Source organism: Argopecten irradians, chromosome 12, assembly GCF_041381155.1.
Source record: "Argopecten irradians isolate NY chromosome 12, Ai_NY, whole genome shotgun sequence".
NCBI lineage: Eukaryota > Metazoa > Mollusca > Bivalvia > Pectinida > Pectinidae > Argopecten > Argopecten irradians.
The window spans coordinates 28,134,493-28,157,076 of NC_091145.1; the positions used below are offsets into that span (position 1 = coordinate 28,134,493).

At 32.2% G+C, this 22,584-nt stretch overlaps 1 protein-coding gene and 1 pseudogene across 1 annotated transcript; both read left to right on the top strand.

Annotated features, from left to right (window-relative positions):
- The first annotated feature begins 3,969 nt into the window (after positions 1-3,969).
- LOC138305027 (uncharacterized) lies at positions 3,970-5,795 on the top strand (annotated as a pseudogene).
- Positions 5,796-6,007: 212 nt separating this feature from the next.
- Positions 6,008-9,474, top strand: LOC138305028 (serine/threonine-protein phosphatase 6 regulatory ankyrin repeat subunit B-like). The gene has a single exon (XM_069245439.1). It carries the CDS (start codon positions 7,045-7,047, stop codon positions 9,472-9,474), a length of 2,430 nt encoding a protein of 809 aa, XP_069101540.1. The 5' UTR covers positions 6,008-7,044.
- Positions 9,475-22,584: the final 13,110 nt, after the last annotated feature.

Below are 22,584 nucleotides of genomic sequence, written 5' to 3' on the forward strand. Positions count from 1 at the left end.
TTGAAGATTTACTAGAAGTTCTTTTTATTCCCTTTGCCGTAAATAAACAAGCAATGATATTTGGGCTATTTGAACCTACAGGGCTGTATAACAGAATTGACAATGAAATTCTTCTTCTTATTAAACACTACATATATAGAACCAGATGCTTACATGGTTCATTAAATGTTATGGTTTTGGTTAATTTGATTCAAGATTACTATAAAGTACAGAGACACATTGCTTACAGTAAAGGGGAGTATTTTCACGCAAAATTTGTTAACGAATGGAAAAAGTGGATAAAACTTGTTGAACTTGACTAAATTAACTCGGTCATGCTATACACATATTTAAAATTACATGTACATACATCATTAATATCAGTTAAGCTTTTCTACTTGCATAATTATATAAGTAATGAGCCATAATATCTGAAAGTCTGACTCTCTCTCCCCTCTTCCTTCTTTCTCTCTCTCTCTCTCTCCCTCTCTCTCTCTCTCCCCCTGTCTCTCTCTCATTGTGTGTGTCTTTTATATGTGTGTGTTTTGTACATGTGTGTGTGTGTGTGTGGGTGTGTGTCAAGTATGTCCACTTGCCAGTGTTTTGTAAGTAAATCTCGATGTGTCAGAGACTTAGTTTTTTTTTTTTAGTTTTTTTTTATCACATTTAAAAGTGTAATGATTAGGGCATGCTAATAATGAAAATATATATTGAAGTCATGTTGAAATGTAATGTTATGGTAGTATGCTTGTAGGGTGATAGATGATAAGGATGAATAATGTAATTGTGTTGATGATAAGTACAGAAATGATACAGTGATTTTATGATGAAGGATGATGTGTTTGTTGACCAGGATGATAATCCTATTGATATCATATTGAAAGATGATGTAAATGTATATGATGATTATAAATATATTATAAGGTTGATGACTCATGATGATAATATTATATTCATGTCATGTTGAATGAGGATGTGAGTGGGTTGATTGTGTATGATTATCTTGGACGAGTTAATAATATATTGGTAGATGTATGCTTAATTAATGACGATGTGAGTATGATTGATGATCATTGATGAGCCTGTGGGATGTGAATGTGATGGTCAATTTTTGAGGATGTTTATAATACATAAAGATGGCAATATATTGAAATTATGCTGAATATGATGTGAGGAGGTGTGTATGATGTGAGTGAGTGAGATAACCATGTATCTGTATATGTAAAATCTTCGAAAATAAAATAAATATAAAAAAAAAATGATATGTAGGCCTACCTTTATGTAGATAGATATAGTTCAATATTTCTATTCAAAATGAAATGCACACTCTTTACACATACTTCATAGCAATATGTTGGCGATTTATTAGATACATATATGTATCCTGAAAGTGGACATAGTTTCAAATAAAAAATAAACAAACATGAAATGATCTACTCCTAAAAGTTGGTAAGCAGATGACAACAATAGGTACATGTATTTCTTGCTGTCTAAATGAAGAGGAAGCTGAATGAATGTACATGTATGTGCTTAGTTTTTTGTGTGTGTGTATATTTATGTGATTTGTACTCCACAGCCTTCATGGAGAAGTTAAACCTGTTACCTCCTCCATTTTTGTGTGTAATATTTTTTAAAGTGAAAATTAGATTCTCAACAAACAAAAAAATTATTTATAGATTGATGATTTCTATATAGTACAAATAATGCAAGTACAGATATCAAACCATGTAGTGATACAAATGCACTATGATAATGTATGATACTGCAGTTACTTATGTAAAAATGCATTAAGTCTTTTTAGAATGCAGTAACTATTTTAGAAATACATCTATACATTAATCTCATTTTAGCCAGTATGGTACCTTCAAACTTCAGAAAATAGAATCAGGGATCCTATATATATATACATGTACATGTAAATCGAAACTGGAAAGAAAACCTGACTTATCTACATATATTGTACATAATTAATATATATATACACATGTAAATCAATACAATAATTGTAAATGTCTTGTGAAGTTACAGAAGCTAGCATACTACCCAAAACAAAAGAAAACAATATCTTCAAATCTTGGTATTTCCAACTATATGTACATCTATTTCCAAGATGACAAATATCTTGTACACAGTCTTCATTAGCCTCATTGAATTTTCCCTTTATGGGAAATGGCCATGACAATAACCCATAGGGAAACTGTGAAACAATTTTACACTATGTAGCTGATATATATTAAATTACATCATAGATAATGGTAATTGTAGGTAGGTTTGAAGACATATGGATGGTGACATAAAAAAAATCTGAAAATTGATTCTTTTAGGCCCTCTTTTTGACAGGAATACATAAAAATATTTCAGGTTCATATGATCTTTTCTACTCAGTTTCCCTACCAATACTTCCAGAATTGGTTATTATTGAGGTTAGTTTCAAGCAAGGATGTTTAAGTGTCTGTGTCCTTGGTTTAAAGATTTTATAGCTCTCAAATCACTGTGACCTAGCTTTAGGCAAGTACAACAGCCAAATAGGCATTTTAAATCGTCACTACAAGTACATTGTATTGATTCTCTTTTCATTCCGGTATTATGAATATATTTATACATGAATATTTTTTATAACATTAGATAACAAGAGGACATAAATTGTACAAATGGTTAGATATACATGTAGTTCAACAGAGACAATAGAGATATCATCCTAAACATTTATCAGGTAGTTGCAGAAATACATGTATACTGTGTGACTTTGGAAAAGATAAATCATATCCGTTACTATCTTCATGTAAATCTATGTCACCAGAAGTGGGCAAGTCCATATTAAAAAAAAGATCACTGCATTGTTGCTATTGACAAAGTATATTATTTTAATTTTCTAGAATTACAATTTAAGAATATAGGAGAAATATGTAGTCCAGCAGGATTTTCATTATTCATTTTAGCTTTAAATATACCTAGCAATGGTGCTAAACTTATATCAGGATCAAGTGTGTTCCAAATTCGCATGACATCAGGAAAGAAGCTATTGCCAAAGTTGACCTAAACGGGGAAGAACCTACACTGTATGTTACCTATGTTATGTACAGGTTATGATAGTAGAAATGTGTACATTCATACAAGTACATAATTATATATAGATAACAAGGTGTTGTTAACATAGTATTACTTTATTCAGTCAAAATACATTAACTGACATAAGTTTGACGTTCTGTCAATAATAATTAACACAAGCATAGTGTTTTGATGTAAATAAATAGAATTCTATGAAGATAGTGTTGGTATGCGACACGTCAATCTCCTACACGTACATGTGCCGTGGTCGAAGCAGATACATATAGATCTACATAAATGTACATGTGTATTATGAAGACACAGTATTTACATATTAAAAATAAATTGATCTGTTTCGCTTAAAATGGCAACTTTTAAGTGCTAGAATATTAAACTAAAAACGTTTACAAACAAATAAGATATGTAGACGTTACATTTGTACCTGTCAAATAACAGTCAACAGTAGTACAGGGTGTATATTTAAAGTACTACATGTATCTACAAAATGTACGCGTAAATTGTATTACGGCGATATCATTATACTGCCATTATCACGTTACCCCGGCGACTTTGAGTCGGTAGTTTTTGCACTAAATTTAACTTGACAGTTAACAATATTCTTTCATGTGGTTTAAGCAACAGTTCAATATCCAAACGTAACTCACATATACCTCTAACGTTTCGTAATTAACGTGTTTTACGCGAAAGATCGGCTGCCTTTTACTACCATACAATGCTCTGTCCATGTAAACCGGAAGTTGCTTTACTCCGGGCGCCACTATCGCTTTACAAAGGGCGATAACTCAAAAAAAAAAGTTATGTGGATACGTCTATAGTGTACATGTAGTGAAAAGTCTTTCTTTTATGCTATGCTATATTAGCATATATTCTGGTAAATGTTACTCTTTGCTATGTTAGCATATATGTATAAACGGTATTAATGCCATTTAAATGATACAACAACTCATATATATGTTGTTGTTTTTTTTACTTTCAGAAATGACGATTGTGGACCGAACTGAACGAAAGAATTTGATCGGTACGTATTTTTAAATAAATTGATATATTGATTGATTCATGCTTTGAATATTAAGACATCGAATGTATCAAATGGTTTAAAGTGTGCATTTGTAATTATTTTCCTTTCCTTACAGTTGATCACTAGAGTGTATACATATATGTTCATGGGGTGGGGAGGGGGTCCTCTTTGATTCTTATTGAACGGTTTACTTCGTTGATAAAAGTCAACTATCATATTTTCGATTAAGATTAAATTGCATTCGTTGATTAAACAGGTGGTAATATGTCCACGATTTTCTACGTTCAATGCTATGTATGTTAAATTTTATAAATTTCAACAGGTTGACAGTGTCTTAATTTTGACTAACAAAGCTGCATTACCCCTATATACTTTCGTATCTTTAAAGTGTATATGTCAGATACAAAGAAGAGAAAATCGGAAAAAATATGTATTTCGAGTATGCATATATAAAAGAGAATAGCTACTGTGAACTATGCACATATAAAAGAGAATAGCTACTGTGAGTTAACTCTAGCTCATTCTTCAATAATATACAAATATATACATTTTGCTGCGTAATATGTAAAGAAAAGAAAATTTATAATGCGTTTTCTGAATACGTTTTTCAGGTCAGACCAAAAAATGGATAGTCTTCGAACAACATTCATCGCTGTTTGTTATAACCAAAGCGTTTATGCATGTCAAGAAGATGCTTCACGACAAAAGGTTTGTGGTGATAAGGGGTGACTCCGGTACTGGTAAAACACGTTTAGCTGCCGAGCTGATGGCCTATTTCAGTTCGGAAGATGACAAAAATGTGAAACACTGTAAAAACGCCATTAAATATTACATATCTTCAAAGCTGGAATACGGTAATTGAACCTGACCTAAATCTGAGTATTTTAATAGATGATGTCTTTGGCTACAAGTCATCTGGTAACTCGAGTGATGTAATATGGTGGAAACAACACGCTCACATGATGAAAAGCCATTACAATGGGAGAAGAAAATGTAGCTAATTTAGTCATTGTAACCGTCAGAAATGATGTGTATAACGACAAAAAAGCACTGTTCGACATGCTTTCACTTGTTGATAATGAGAATGTCATTGATCTCAGCTCATCTGATTATTTAATAACTGAAGAGAGAGAGAATATACTCAGATTATATACACCAACGTCAGTCGAGTTTTCAGAAAAATGAAACTTATCAGATAGTGAATTGTAAATCAGTGATAGGGTTCCCTGAATGTTGTCGGTTGTTTAAGATTACACCAGATGTACATGAATACAGAGTTCAATACTTTGAGAGTCCCCTTCAAAACATAAAGCATGTAATCAAGGATAAATTCAGCGATGGGAAGCAAGCAGCATTGCTATATATTTTTCTATCCAAAAAAGATGTCTCAAACAGTTGTTTTGATATTTCCAATTTTGATAAAGAAGGAATCAAAAACGCCTTTGAAATATCTTCTCATATTTTTGGAAAGTCTCATACAGAAGAAGATGAACAGTTGCATTGTATAAAACAAGGCATTCGATCTTTAAATGATTCTTTTGTTAGGGTAGAAAATGGAATTTACCGTTTTTTTCACGATTCGGTACGAGATGCTATCGCTATTCTGTATGGAGAAGAAACACGCAATAGGTTTTCTAAAGAACTGCCAAGTAGTTGTTTCAATTACATAGCAACAAATGCAAACACAAATCAAACTACTCAAAGTTTTAATAAACCGAGGCGATTTTGAAGAGGCTTATCAAAGAATATATCTTGTGAACTCAGAGTTAAAATCATGACGATACTTGCGTTCATGTAGCATCGATATCACCATGGAAAGACGAAGCGAATTTTGTTCATGTGGTTTTTTGTTTGGATAAAGAAAACATTGTGATGTTCCCCGGATGATTTTTTCATTCGATTAAAAACCGAAAAAAATCTTTGTATACAACGAGTAAAAGAGAGAATTTTGCAATCATAATTATCGGACGGCAAGTGCAAGTTTTCTTCATTGTGTTGCAAAAACAAATTCTGTGGGTTTGATACAGTCAATAGTCAATATGGCGAACATATCAGATACCGTCTTTAAAAAGCGTACTAGATGTGGCGTTGAGTGAAGGACAGGATGGTATTTGTGATTACCTTCTGTCTATGAAGCTTGATCCAGATATTATTTCTTACTTTTGTGCTGAACAAAGTGGCAAACTAGACATCTTTAAGCTCTTATATGATAGATTGAAGGACCAATCAGAGGATCAAAATGCGCATCTCCTACTTCATGTGTGTGAAGATGGGAAAACAGATTTTTTTAATTACTTAGTTTGTAAATTTCCTTATTTAAATTCGCATGTACAGGAAAATTATCGTTTTCTTCACGGTTGTGCAAGAGCAGGAAATGTTGAATGTTTTCGAGCTGTAATCGCCTCCACATCACAAAACCAGCAGACGATTGACAAAAGTTTTATAGAAACAATTATAGATGGCTATGGATGTAACGTTTTACATTCAGCATCAAAGATAGGACACACGAAGATGTGTTGTTATCTTATCAATGAATATCCGTCTTTACTGCACATCAGAGATAATCAAAATCTGCACTGTCTCCATTGGATAGCACGGCAAGGCGATGTAGAATGTTTCCAATCAGTAGCTGCCTTAATTCTACACGGTAAGGATGAAGAACAACGTGAACATTTTATCAAAACGCTGACGAATGAATACGACAGAACAGTTTTGCATGTAGCATCAGAAAATGGGAAGACAGAGATGTGTCGTTATCTTATCAACAAATATCCGTCTTTACTGCCAGTCAGGGATAACCAAAATCAGCACTGTCTTCATTGATAGCATGGCAAGGCGATGTAGAATGTTTTAAATTTGTTGCTACTTTAACTCTACACGGTAAGGATGAAAAAGAATGTGAACATTTTATCAAAACGCTGACAGACGAAGACGACCAAACAGTATTACAATGGGCATCAATAAATGGGCAGACAAAGATGTGTTGTTATCTTATCAACGAATATCCGTCTTTACTGCACATCAGAAATAGCCAAAATCAGCACTGTCTTCATTTGATAGCATGGCAAGGCGATGTAGAATGTTTCCAATCTGTTGCTGCTTTAACTCTACACGGTAAGGATGAAAAAGAATGTGAACATTTTATCAAAACGCTGACAGACGAAGACGACCAAACAGTATTACAATGTGCATCAATAAATGGGCAGAGAGAGATGTGTTGTTATCTTATCAACGAATATCCGTCTGTACTGTACATCAGAGATAACCAAAATCTGCACTGTCTCCATTGCATAGCATTGCAAGGCGATGTAGAATGTTTCAAATCGGTAGCTGCCTTAATTCTACACGGTAAGGATGAAGAACAACATGAACATTTTATTAAAACGCTGACATACGACGACGGCAAAACAGTATTACATTGTGCATTATTACATGGGAAGACAGAGATGTGTCGTTATCTTATTAAAAAATATCCGTCTTTACTGCACATCAGAGATAACCACTATCTGCACTGTCTCCATTGCATAGCATTGCAAGGCGATGTAGAATGTTTCCATCCAGTAGCTGCCTTAATTTTACACGGTAAGGATGAAGGACAACATGAACATTTTATCAAAACGCTGACATACGACGACGGCAAAACAGTATTACATTGTGCATCATTACATGGGAAGGCAGAGATGTGTCTTTATCTTATCAACAAATATCCGTCTTTACTGCACATCAGAGATAACCACAATCAGCACTGTCTCCATTGGATAGCATGGCAAGGCGATGTAGAATGTTTCCAATCTGTTGCTGCTTTAACTCTACACGGTAAGGATGAAGAACAACATGAACATTTTATCAAAACGCTGACAGACGAATACGGCAATACAGTTTTACATTATGCATCAGAAAATGGGAAGACAGAGATGTGTTGTTATCTTATCAACGAATATCCGTCTTTACTACACATCAGAGATAACCACAATCAGCACTGTCTCCATTGCATAGCATCGCAAGGCGATGTAGAATGTTTCCAATCTGTTGCTGCTTTAACTCTACACGGTAAGAATGAAGAACAACATGAACATTTTATCAAAACGCTGACAGACGGAGACGACGGCCAAACAGTATTACATTGTGCATCAGAAAATGGGAAGACAGAGATGTGTCGTTATCTTATCAACGAATATCCGTCTTTACTGCACATCAGAGATAACCAAAATCAGCACTGTCTCCATTGGATAGCTTATCGAGGCGATATAGAATGTTTTAAATTTGTTGCTGCTTTAACTCTACACGGTAAGGATGAAGAACAACGTGAACATTTTATCAAAACGCTGACAGACGGAGACGACCAAACAGTATTACATTGTGCATCATTAAATGGGAAGACAGAGATGTGTCTTTATCTTATCAACAAATATCCGTCTTTACTGCACATCAGAGATAACCACAATCAGCACTGTCTCCATTGCATAGCATGGCAAGGCGATGTAGAATGTTTCAAATTTGTTGCTGCTTTAACTCTACACGGTAAGGATGAAGAACAACGTGAACATTTTATCAAAACGCTGACAGCCGACGACGGCCAAACAGTATTACATTGTACATCAATAAATGGGAAGACAGAGATGTGTTGTTATCTTATCAACGAATATCCGTCTTTACTGCACATCAGAAATAGCCACAACCAGCACTGTCTCCATTGCATAGCATGGCAAGGCGATGTAGAATGTTTCAAATCAGTAGCTGCCTTAATCATACCCGGTAAGGATGAAGTACAACATGAACATTTTATCAAAACGCTGACAGCCGACGACGGCCAAACAGTATTACATTGTACATCAATAAATGGGAAGACAGAGATGTGTTGTTATCTTATCAACAAATATCCGTCTTTACTGCACATCAGAGATAACCACAATCAGCACTGTCTCCATTGCATAGCATCGCAAGGCGATGTAGAATGTTTCCAATCTGTTGCTGCTTTAACTCTACACGGTAAGGATGAAGAACAACGTGAACATTTTATCAAAACGCTGACAACCGAAGACGAGCATACAGTATTACATCGTGCATCAGTAAATGGGAAGACAGAGATGTGTCGTTATCTTATCAACGAATATCCGTCTTTACTGCACATCAGAAATAGCCACAATCAGCACTGTCTCCATTGCATAGCATGGCAAGGCGATGTAGAATGTTTCCAATTTGTTGCTGCTTTAACTCTACACGGTAAGGATGAAGAACAACATGAACATTTTATCAAAACGCTGACAGACGAAGACGACCAAACAGTATTACATTGTGCATCAGAAAATGGGAAGGCAGAGATGTGTCGTTATCTTATCAACGAATATCCGTCTTTGCAGCACATCAGAGATAACCACAATCTGCACTGTCTCCAAAACATAGCATGACAAGGCGATAAAGAATGTTTTAAATTTGTTGCTGCTTTAACTCTACACGGTAAGGATGAAGAAGAATGTGAACATTTTATCAAAAGGCTGACAGATAAATACGACAAAACCGTTTTGCTTCATTTAGCATCAGAAAATTGGAAGACAAAAATGTGTTGTTTTCTCATCAATAAATTCTCGTCTTTATTATGCCAGAGATGTGTTGTTATCTTATCAACACATATCCGTCTTTACTGCCTCTCAGAGATAACCAAAATGCACTGTCTCCATTGATAGCAAGTCAGAGGCTGATGTAGAAATGTTTCAAATCAGTAGCTGCGTTAACTCTACACGGTAGGAATGAAGGAAGAGTGAGAACATTTGTTTAAAGACACTGACAAATGCACTTACCCAAACTGTTTTTCATTTAGCATCAGCAACTTTGTTGTTATCTTATCAACGAATATACGTCCTTACTGTCTCTCCGAGATATCTACAATATGCACTGTCTCCATTTGTTAGCTAAAGACGGCGATGTAGAATGTATCATATCAGTAGCTGCATTTGCCCTACATGTAAAGAATAATGAAGAAAGTGAATTTGGTATTGAAACACTAAAATATGAATAAGGCAGAACTGTTTTGCATTCAGCATCCGAAAATGGGAATGTGTTGTTATCTCATCAACAAATGCCCGTCTTTAACTTAAACTGGTAAGAATATCGCAGAGAATATTTTATCAAAACTCTAAGACAAGAGCTTTACAAATCAGTTTTGGATTTAGCATCGGAAAAGTCATTTATGTGTTATCTTACCAACAAATGCCCGTCTTTACTGCATGTAAGGATTATGAAGAACACGAAGACTTTATCAAAACCCTGACAGTTAAATACGGCTAAACTGTTTTATATTATGCATCAGAAAACGGACAGATAAAGATGTGTTAATATCTTATTATGAAATATCCCTTTTTACTGCCACTTAGAGTTAACGAAAATACGAACTGTCTTCATTGGCGATGTGGAATGTTTCAAATTGCTCGCTGTTTCAGTTTTACACGGTAAGAATGATAATGAACGTGAACATTTCATTAGAACGCTGATAAATAAATACGACAAAACTATTTTGCATTGAGTAACAGAAAATGGACAAACAGATATGTGTTGCTACCTAACACACAACACACAACCTGCGGGAATATTCCATAATTTTGAAATCCAAATTACGAAATAAAATCCCACACAATGAATATGAAGAGAATTTAATCCGCTATTGATGCGAAATTAAACACATCCACAGAATTTCTGTATACATTTGTATATCCCAGAAAGAGTTTTCCTCCTTATGAACTCACCATTTAACACTTATCAACAACATTAACTCCAATTTCCACATTCTGAAACTATGTTGTTTTGTACACCACTTTTGATTTTGAATATCCAAATCATCTGCACAGTGGTTTTTACACTTATTTTGATATTGTTTCAACAACATTTCAGAATTTCATCTTGTTGAATGAAATCGCACATGGTATAAATAAATCCGAAACTGTACCTAGAGAGGTCGAAATTTCTGGGGGCACCGACTGTTTTGATCTGGCATAGAAATCACTTCTATATCCGATCATTTTAGCAAGACGCTTTTCAATCAATTGCAAGTCTAGTTTCATATGTCACATCAGACATTGGAAAGAAATGTACTTTTAGTAAAAGCCAACTTAATATATCGCTTAAATTGAGAAAATAATATCCATCCATCACTGTCGGTGGACATGATGAAAATGAATTTACAGATAGTTGTCCAACCCAAAAGGGTTCATTTCCACTCAGCCAACATGTTTATTTTTTCTATATAAACTTTACCTGTGTAAAAGTTGGCTATAGCCTGTATCAATCATGTCGATTAATTCCAGGTGTAAAGGTAAGAAGGGAAGCAGAATTTAGCTGTATCAAATGAAAATATATTTCTTATGAAATTTTATAAATTAAAAGAAATGGTGTGTGAATTTGGCTGTACCAAATGTAAACCCTATGATATGTAAGTGATATGTTTTTTTAAAATAAAATGTTTTTTTTTAAAATCTATGTCTAAAAATAAGGAGGCGGGTTAATGTGTATTGCATAATGGTATATTTGTTTTCATAATTATAAAAAAAAGTCTGTGTTATTTAATTAATCGGTAATTTACAATTTTTTTTGTTGTTTAATTTTAATATTTTACTTTAATCTCAAATATATTTGAGCACATATGCTTTCTCTTGTTTTCCTCTTCAGGACAGATTTTTGGTTTTGATGTATTCAAGTTATGAAACCTGTTGTCAGTTTCGGATACATTGCATATCACATTTACAATCATGTATATTTACAAACAAATGTACACTTTTTAGCTTGACATCAGTTTTCGGATAGCTATACATGTGTATCCCAACATCACTCCGACTATATATATGATGCTTTGGCCCAATTTTCAGTTATCTTGAAGGAAGTTGACTTTATTTACTTTTTTATATTTGTTTTCAAATTTTGCGAATTCGTTAAAAGTAAATAATGGTGTAACAATCTTTTAACATACAGTAGATTTAAGGAATCTACACCGACTGAGGGATAAATTAGAGAACCATTGAAATAATACAGGCTTATAACAGAGATTTGTTTAACATCTCAAGACTAGAAGTATCTATACCAAAGGGTTATCATTCACCTCAGGAAATATGACATTAATAGTTTCAATGGTATTATGACATCTAAGAGGTCCGTCTATGATTTCAGATGATCCAACAAAAACTATTCAGAAAATTATAGTTTTACTGTCGTGTTATCAAACTATCTTCTTAGTTGTTTACCATGTGTAATCTAGACACTTATATATATATGCGTACATGTCAAGTGCAGTATATATATGTTCCATGTTTTGTAAACCATTTTGGAATTAATTTCTGTCATATTTTGGTAATAGGCTTAAATATATAATCCTATATAAGATAATCAATGTTTTACTAGTATATTACATACAATTTGACCGCATCTACATTTACATGAAAACCTATATATAGGCAGAAAACATATATACATAGAGATTGGAAACTCCTTCTTTGTCTTTGTTGACAGGCAGCGGGACCTCCGGTTTATAATCATTTTCCCTTGGCTAACTACTTTTAAGTGTTTTCTTTAAAACATGACATTTTTGCATCAACGTAAAGTTTAAAACATTATATCATGGTTTGATATGACCAGTTTTCCCGATTTATGTTATTTAATATGATTTTAGAAAGCATGAAAATCAGCAATTTTACCGGGTTTTTCGAAAATGAGACATTCAAAACCAGAAGTGCATTTTGTTTTATTAATATGTAAATCAAAATATTATTTTTCTATCTAAAATCGTACTCAAACCATCTGAAAATTATTGAACATTTATGAAATATCAAAGTTATTCTGCTGTATTTAACCATTTAAATATTCATCTAAAAACCCCTAAGCACATAAGCACATACAGAGGTACATCTGCCGATCGTGAAAATGGCGAAGTTGCCAGTCTCTATGTATATGTGTTTTTTGATATAAGAATAGGCTAATGAAAAATAACTATATTACAGCAGTATTATAAAACAGTTTCTATCATCTAATTAAAGGGAAAAAAGTTACATTTGTTAATTTAACTATAATTTTATATCTAAATGCTCAGAAAGCAAATATATAGAGATTTACAAAATGATTGTTAAATTGCCATCAAGATGTGGAAAATTAACTATCTGTAAATTTTGTGTAAAATAATAGATCTTTACATGTAAAATGTTATTTTTATTTTAGAAAAATAATATAAGAATAAAAATAGAGTACTAAAGCACCTACTGTGACCTTATGTTACAGGTGTAGCTTAGGTAAATACAGGTAAGTCATTTTCTAAAACAGACTATAACTTACCTGTAATTAGCCCCAATTGTTCTCTATTGTTCCTCCTCCTAATGTTAAAATCGGATATGTTGGCTGAGTGGGAAGACACCCCCAAAGCATGTTTCATGCATTCTGTTCATGAATGCTATTCATCACATATAAAACAGACAAAGGTAACTGTGTTGCAATTGTCTATATGGGATTTGTCAGGATTGAATGCACATTGGTAGAGTTACCTTAGCTCATAGACAAAGGCAAAAAAACTGGCTTATATTAGAAATAAAAGTGTACTTTATTAACGCAAAGACTTGCTATGTTTTAAGTTAGAGATAAGCCTCAAACTGTACAATATGTGGGATAGAGAACAGATCTCGGCTCTAATGGGCCTCGATACAGTTCTCTATCCCACATATTGTACAGTTTTCGGCTTATCTCCATAACTTATTTCGTTCCCACGCAATAATATTTCGTTTGCACGCAAAAATATTTCGTTCCCACGCAGTAGTATTTCGTTCGAACGCAATAATATTTCGTTCCCACGCAATAAGATTTCGTTCCCACAGCAATAATATTTCGTTCGCACGCAATAATATTTCGTTCGAACGCAATTATTTTATTTATTTCATGTCCGCTCCCAGCCACCGTAAGATTGCGTGTTGGAATGACTTTAAAAAGCATGTATGCTTGTATAAATAGGTCGGTTTTCGCCCGGACATCATATGATAATAGGCCGATTAGCATTAACATGTTCGGTCGATATTCACTACCTCACCAGTCCCCAAACAATTCTCTTTGGAAACGGACGCCGTACCATTACCACTCGGCCTCCTTTTTATGTAAATGATGTGTGACAATTTTTTGACCGGTGTTGTCCGATGTCGGGAAAATGGCAAACCACCGGTGTACTCCCGATTACCCTCTAACCCCGGATATCAGCCGATCATTGTGACCAAAGCATTATGCTTAGGTCACAATTATCGGCCGGGTGGTTTCGCTTTTTCCCCGACACCGGTCAAAAAATTGACGTTTTTTAGGGGGGGGGGGGACCGGTGAGGCAGTGAATATCGACCGAACATATGATGCTAATCGGCCGATTATCATATGATGTCCGGACGATAACCGACATATTCACCGGACATCGTACGAATATCGCCCGAGTTTCTTACGGACAACGAACGATAGCTGTACCAGGCCCGGCCGAATGTCGTGCGGTGTGATTGCCGCTCGATTCCCGTCCGAATATCGGACGATACTAAATGATGCGTGAAGGATATGTTGCCGGTTATGAAAATCCACGGGACACCGGAGATATTTTAACTTGGAGTAAAAACTCTTCGGGCCCCTCCCCGATTATGCCTGAAAGCCTCGGCCACCGGCCGGCCATGTCTGGTGTCCGGCCGGGATCCAGACAAAAATGACTAAAAACAATGCCGAGATTACGTTCTAAGCCTAATCGTAAGGGGTGTGTTACCAAAGCATTACCCCGCAAAGTAAACCCGTTCTGCTCTTTCTGATTGACCTACAATGAAGTAGGAATAAGACAACCATTTTCTGTGAATGAATTACAGGAAAATAAAACAGTATTTCACACAGTATCACTTAATGGGATTTTACGTTATTAGTGGTTATAAACAATATTGAAGCAAAAGTATATTAGTATTATGAAAAACTCCATGCCAACTAAATGATTGAGTTGTTTCTTTGACAGTACTAAGATAAGGAATCTAAATCCAATTTGAAGACTTATTACTGCTTACACAAATATTCGGTCATTATTAAAATGTTCTTTTTTATCCTTATCTTAAAGGAGAGAGAGTCGGTGTGGTTTGTACATAGTGACTATTTTACTCTTTGTTTTACCCGACTACTTCGTAGACGAAGATATTACCATGATTGTTTCTGGTACCGGTTGACCATTATTGACTAAAACATAAGGCGTACGGAGCAGCTCATTGTATATATAACAAGACTATTATTTCTTAATATGTATTTATAAATATGTCTTTCTTAAAAATGAGATGGATGTTCAAGTTTCCTGTCGGCGATGTTACTATTTTAATATCGGGTTGTTAACAGACTTATTTGTATATAGGATGTACAGTGTACCTTAAAGTTCCAATGACACCATAATCATGTGTCAAGGAAACACAAGAGATGTTTGTATATTAATGTAAATAGTCGATGTATTATTCAAGAATAATTTAAATGTATTTCATGAACTGAATAGTTTTGTTGTTCAGATTTAACCTCTTTTCGTAATTTATATATATCAGGGATGAAAATCATCTGCCGATTGGCTGATTTCAGCCATTTTGAATGTCAGTAAATAGCTACCTGGTAAACGTATTTTTTTTTTTTACAAAAAATTATATTTCTGCCTTTTTTTAAATTATCCATTTTCATGATCTGTAATGTAAATACCATTTCATTTTTATGTTACTTTAATTATTATATTATTTTTCATATAGAGATTGAGATATAGAAGTATACTTGTATACATATATACCACATGTTGTTCTCCAAATTCGCTCTTACTTGTTAACTATCTACATTTCAGTTTCGATGATCTGTAGGTCAACCTATTTATTGATTTTTAATTATTCGTTTGATTTTATTCATTGCAAAGCCAATCGTCAGCCGGGGTCACCTAGGACCACATATTTACAGTTATACATATCTAGATCGAATCATTCCGGCCAATTACAATGCAATTGCATAGTCTTGTATACTATAGCAGTGTCGAAATCGACATTGAACATCGATCTTGGCTGATCGATGCCTTTGATGCCACTATAAAGCTCCGTGTATCAATTCAGTTTATGAAACTTACAGATAAAAGTATACCATCCATTGTTAATACTTGTTTGTGACTGTTACGTATATAATGGATATATTATAAAGTTTTGGTGTATATCGACCGATGTCAGTCACGTATAAGATATATTGGGAATTTCTGTCAGATCGACCGGATAAGGGATACAAATACGGTTTGCCTATTCATGTGTTGTACCACAAATGTGTTACTTGAAGCTGAGATGCAATGTTACTCAATAGTGTCATACATATAGTTGTTTAAGTAAATATTGATCAATGATTCACTCTGTACATGTATATAGAAAATATTTGTTTTGTATTTGCAATTATATTTTCCTTATAATAATGTGATGATATGTTGATATCGGCTTTTAGGAGGCTATACTTGTGTATATAAAATATACAGTATTAATAAATACCTTAAAGTATTTACTTTTATGTAACCATATAAGTTCCTAATGTAAATAGTTGATGTTACTTTTTAGAATTAATCTGAATTTCTTGCTTGTAAATATTTGGCTGTTCAGATTCTTCCCCTATATATGAAACACTTCGTTAAGAGTTACTGTTAAGATGTGTCATATGTATCATCTTGTTAATTATCGGGGATACGTGGACAAATCGATAGGATATTGATTGGAACACATTTTACAGAATTATGAAAATACACATGTTAATTTGTGTTGATAATGCTATACATGTGTAAATGTCTATTTAATATACTCCCATATTTACAATAATAGATATGTTTAAACCAATCCGACAGATGTGGTCTGTACGTGTATAAGTATTAACATCTGGTTACAGCTGCTCCCATATAACCACAAAGTACACGTTCATGTATCTACTGACCTTAGTGCACTCATTGTAAATATACAACATTAATTTATATGACTTGTTTTTTGAATGATTATTCTAATTACCCCATTTATTGTTTGAAAATGTAAAAGTTCTTCTCAAATCATATGATTGATAAAGGAATCAGTGCACATGTTATGCGATAAACAATGGATTAGTTTTAGACTGGTTTATAATTCGTGTACATATGTTTTATTAATTGTTAAAATGTATTCATTTTTATTTATTCTTACCCATTGAACATTACATTATAAAAAGTGTTGAATTTGTGACATATATGTATCATCAAATATTCATTTTTGGAAACTAAAGTGCCTAAATAGTTGTGTAAAAGGTTGGTTTAAATGCTATCAGCTGTGTTTGTATATAGTAAGTAAACGTATTGAATATAAGTATATATTAACATGACTGTTTTAATGCAGGCACGTCTCCTATACGGTTTTAATGTATAATGGTGCTCTCTCATTTAAACACGTTTTTTATCATGGTGTAAATATTTATCCGGTAAATGATAAATTTAGTGTCACAAATCATACACGTCTTGTCATAGAACGCACCTGTTTTTTTTATTATAGATCGAATTGCTAAGAAAATTTTTGTATCAGAACGTAATTCATAACAATGATGAAGTTTTCACACTGTCAACATTCATTTTGACTGATAAAACGTTACTTTATAGACTGTATTTGAGGCATGTCTGTATTATTAGCATATTTGTATATAGAAGGTTTGATATCTGAACAGATACGTAAACAGGTTGAATGTTCATTAACTGTGTTTGTATACAGGAAAGTATTGAATATTAGTGTATAACATAACAACATTTGTATGTATAATTGTACTCTTACAATTAATTGTTTCAATTTTTGTAGTGTGAATATTTATTATGACCTGATGATTTATTGAATATAAAAATATATATACATATTGTTTTAATTGGCATGTTTTCTATGTCTTCTAAGATTTTAACGTATAATGTTAGTCTTACGATTAATCACACTTTTTAACGTAGTGTTAGATGTATATCAATATTTATTGTGTATATGACCTGAGATTGTAATTACACCAACCAATTACATATCTAAAAGCCTTGGGTTTTCACTTATGTGAGGTAGTGCTAAGAATAAGCTAGAACAATATTTGTCATCACAATGATAATTTTTTATTTTCATTGATAAACATAGGATCAATTCCATTGTTCGGTTCTGTTTGTGAAAATGATTCTTTGTAAAGATGTAAAACACTGGAATCAGAATATGAAAAGGACACTATTTGTAAATAGGAGTTTTCAATATGTTGAACAAATATGTTTTGGTAATATGTGCTAGGCTATATTTATAAGAACAGGTACAGTTAAGAAAAATTTGATTTAGCAATCTCGCTCGGTAGAGCATCAGACTTGGTTTGTAAGTCAGATGTTCACAGTAGATGTATAAAGAGCATCAATGTAATGTATCGAAAAACTTTGCCAATAATTATAGCTCGCGGAAAATGTCAATTAAGTTATAGAGTGGTCTTTTAGTGGGATCGCGTAACTACGTGTATGTTATTATTAATAAGATACTGAACATATTTGAAGATATATGATCGGTTAAAGTTGTAAATTATTTAATGTTAAAGATACTACACCGCCGACCAATGCTAATATTTATGTACTAAAACGGGAGGAGACGAATTAATATGTTTCTTCATTTACAAAAGCTTCTTACTTTACAGTATTACCATTATTGAAAAGTTTAAACTCCTTATTAATATTCAGTATAAAAATATTAAAATGAAAATAAATTGCGTACCAAACAAAGTCATGCCCTTAATGGAATGATTTACATAAACTGATTGCACAGACAACAAAAGCAAAGCCAATTATTTCATATGTTTTTTGTGTTAAGATTAAGACATATATATATACAATGATATTTTATTTTATTTTTTTTTCCAAATGATGTATATTTTATGATCTGTCGGCGGTGGAGTATCTGTAATAGAACTGAACATGTTTGGAAACATATGATCGGATTTAGTTCTTAATATTGTTATTACGAAACTGGATATGTTTAAAGGTATGATTAATATTGATACTAGACATTATTACTAAGACAATTGTTTGAAAAGATATGATCGGTTTTAGGTGTGTATATATAATGTTATTGATAGAAACTGAACATGTTTGAAAAGATATATTTGGTTTCTGTTCGAACTATTATTATTATTATTATTAAGAAACTTAACATGTTTGAAAAGATATGGTCAGTTTTAGTTCTTAATATTGTTGTTATTATTAAGATACTGAACATGCTTGCTAAGATGTGATCAGTTTTAGTTCTTAATATTATTATTTGGTAACTTAATATTGATATGACCGGTTTTAGCTGTACATGTTAATGGTGTTTTTTTTTAAAAACTGAACATATTTTAAATATATGGTTGGTTTTATTCGTATGATATATTTTCTGACTAAGCCGCTGGACATGTGCGAAAAGTAATGATAGTTTAAATTGTAAATAGTATTGGTAGAGATGCTACACAGCCGACAAATAGTATTTGTTGTGTATTCAAACGGGAGGACACGAATTGTTTATATGTTTTCTTCATTTACAAAACTTGCTTACTTTACAATGTTACCATCATTGAAAAATTTTGAAAACAAATCTTACTATTATTTAGAATAGAAATATCTAAAATGATAATTTGCTCCCCGAATAATTCCATGTCACTAGGCCCTATATGGAATGCGGTACTGATTGCGTGGAAAACAAAAGCAAAGCAAATTATTGTATAATTATTATGCATTTTGTGTTACTAAGACATATATAAGATATATGCTCGATTAAACTTCAATGTTTGTCCTAACAATGAATATTCCTTATGATCAGTCGGCGGTGGTGCATCTTAAATAGAAACTTAGTATGTTTGAAACGATATGATGGGTTTAAAATGTAAATAATTAATTTTTCTTTGTTTTCATACTAATTCCGACTTTCTTATTGGCATATTCTTTTTCTTCCTACCTCTTTGAGGAAAAGTATCCGAGAATAGAGCGAAATTTCTACGTAATCATGACGTCACAATATATAGAGACATCGACATTGAGTATTAATTTGGAAAAATAATCCACCAGAAAACAATGGAATCGTATGTGTTCTATTCATCAAGTACCCGAAATATTAATTATAAGCATTGATGTCACTATTTTTAACTTCATTGGATTATGAAATACATTTTGCTTGCAAACTTTTGTGAGAATCCGCGTAATATAAATTGATCAGGTGTGAACATATATGATTGGTTTAAGTTGTATACATGTTATATACGTTTTTTTTAAAATGAAAAAAAAATGTTTGAAAAGATATGGTCAGTTTTAGTTCTGAATAATATTATTTCGAAACTGAATATGTTTGATATAGACATAGCCGGTTTCAATTGTACATGTTATCATCATTATCAAGAAACTGAACATATTTGCAAGATATGATTAATTTTATTCGTATAATTTATTTGCTGACCAAAACGCTGAAAAGACATGATCGGTTTTATTTGTAAATATTATTATCAAGAAACTGAACATGTTTGAAAAGATATGGTCGGTTTAATTTGTAAATATTATTATCAAGAAACTGAACATGTTTGAAAAGATATGGTCGGTTTAATTTGTAAACATTATTACTAAGAAATTGATTATGTTTGAAAAGATATAGCCGGTTTCATTTTTAGAATATTATTATTAAGAAATGAACATTTTAAAGTATGATTATTATATTATATTAAGAAACTGAACATATGTTTAAAGATATGATTATTGTATTCGCTGACTAAAACAGTGAACATGTTGAAAATATATGATCGGTTTGAGTTGTAAATATTAGTATTGAGAAACTGAACATGTTTGAAAAGATATGATAGGTTTTAGTTGTAAATATTAATATTGAAGAAACTGAACATGTTTGAAAAGATATGATCGGTTTTAGTTGTAAAATTAGTATTGAGAAACTGAACATGTTTGAAAAGATATGATCGGTTTTAGTTGTAAATATTATATTGAGAAACTGAACATGTTTGAAAAGATATGATCGGTTTTAGTTGTAAAATATTAGTATTAAAAAACTGAACATGTTTGAAAAGATATGATCGGTTTTAGTTGTAAATATTAGTATTGAAGAAACTGAACATGTTTGAAAAGATATGATCGGTTTTTAGTATGTAGAAAAATAGAATATGGTTTTAGTTATTGTAGAAACTGAACATGTTTGAAAAGATATGATCGGTTTTAGTTGTAAATATAGTATTGAGAAACTGAACATGTTTGAAAAGATATGATCGGTTTTAGTTGTAAATATTAGTATTGAGAAACTGAACATGTTTGAAAAGATATGATCGGTTTTAGTTGTAAATATTAGTATTGAGAAACTGAACATGTTTGAAAAGATATGATCGGTTTGAGTTGTAAATATTAGTATTGAGAAACTGAACATGTTTGAGAAGATATGATCGGTTTGAGTTGTAAATATTAGTATTGAGAAACTGAACATGTTTGAAAAGATATGATCGGTTTTAGTTGTAAATATTAGTATTTGAGAACTGAACATGTTTGAAAAGATATGATCGGTTTTGAAGTTGTAAATATTAGTATTGAGAAACTGAACATGTTTGAAAAGATATGATCGGTTTTAGTTGTAAATATTAGTATTGAGAAACTGAACATGTTTGAAAAGATATGATCGGTTTGAGTTGTAAATATTAGTATTGAGAAACTGAACATGTTTGAAAAGATATGATCGGTTGAGTTGTAAATATTAGTATTAAGAAACTGAACATGTTTGAAAAGATATGATCGGTTTTAGTTGTAAATATTAGTATTGAGAAACTGAACATGTTTGAAAAGATATGATCGGTTTTAGTTGTAAATATTAGTATTGAGAAACTGAACATGTTTGAAAAGATATATGATCGGTTTTAGTTGTAAATATTAGTGTAAGAAAACTGAACATGTTTGAAAAGATATGATCGGTTTTAGTTGTAAATATTAGTATTAAGAAACTGAACATGTTTGAAAAGATATGATCGGTTTTAGTTGTAAATATTAGTATTAAGAAACTGAACATGTTTGAAAAGATATATCGGTTTAGTTGTAATATTAGTTTAAGAAACTGAAATGTTTGAAAAGATATGATCGGTTTTAGTTATAAATATGTATTAAGAAACTGAACATGTTTGAAAAGATATGATCGGTTTTAGTTGTAAATATTAGTATTAAGAAACTGAACATGTTTGAAAAGATATGATCGGTTTTAGTTGTAAATATTAGTATTAAGAAACTGAACATGTTTGAAAAGATATGATCGGTTTTAGTTGTAAATATTAGTATTAAGAAACTGAACATGTTTGAAAAGATATGATCGGTTTTAGTTGTAAATATTAGTATTAAGAAACTGAACATGTTTGAAAAGATATGATCGGTTTTATTGTAAATATTAGTATTAAGAAACTGAACATGTTTGAAAAGATATGATCGGTTTTAGTTGTAAATTTAGTATTAAGAAACTGAACATGTTTGAAAAGATATGATCGGT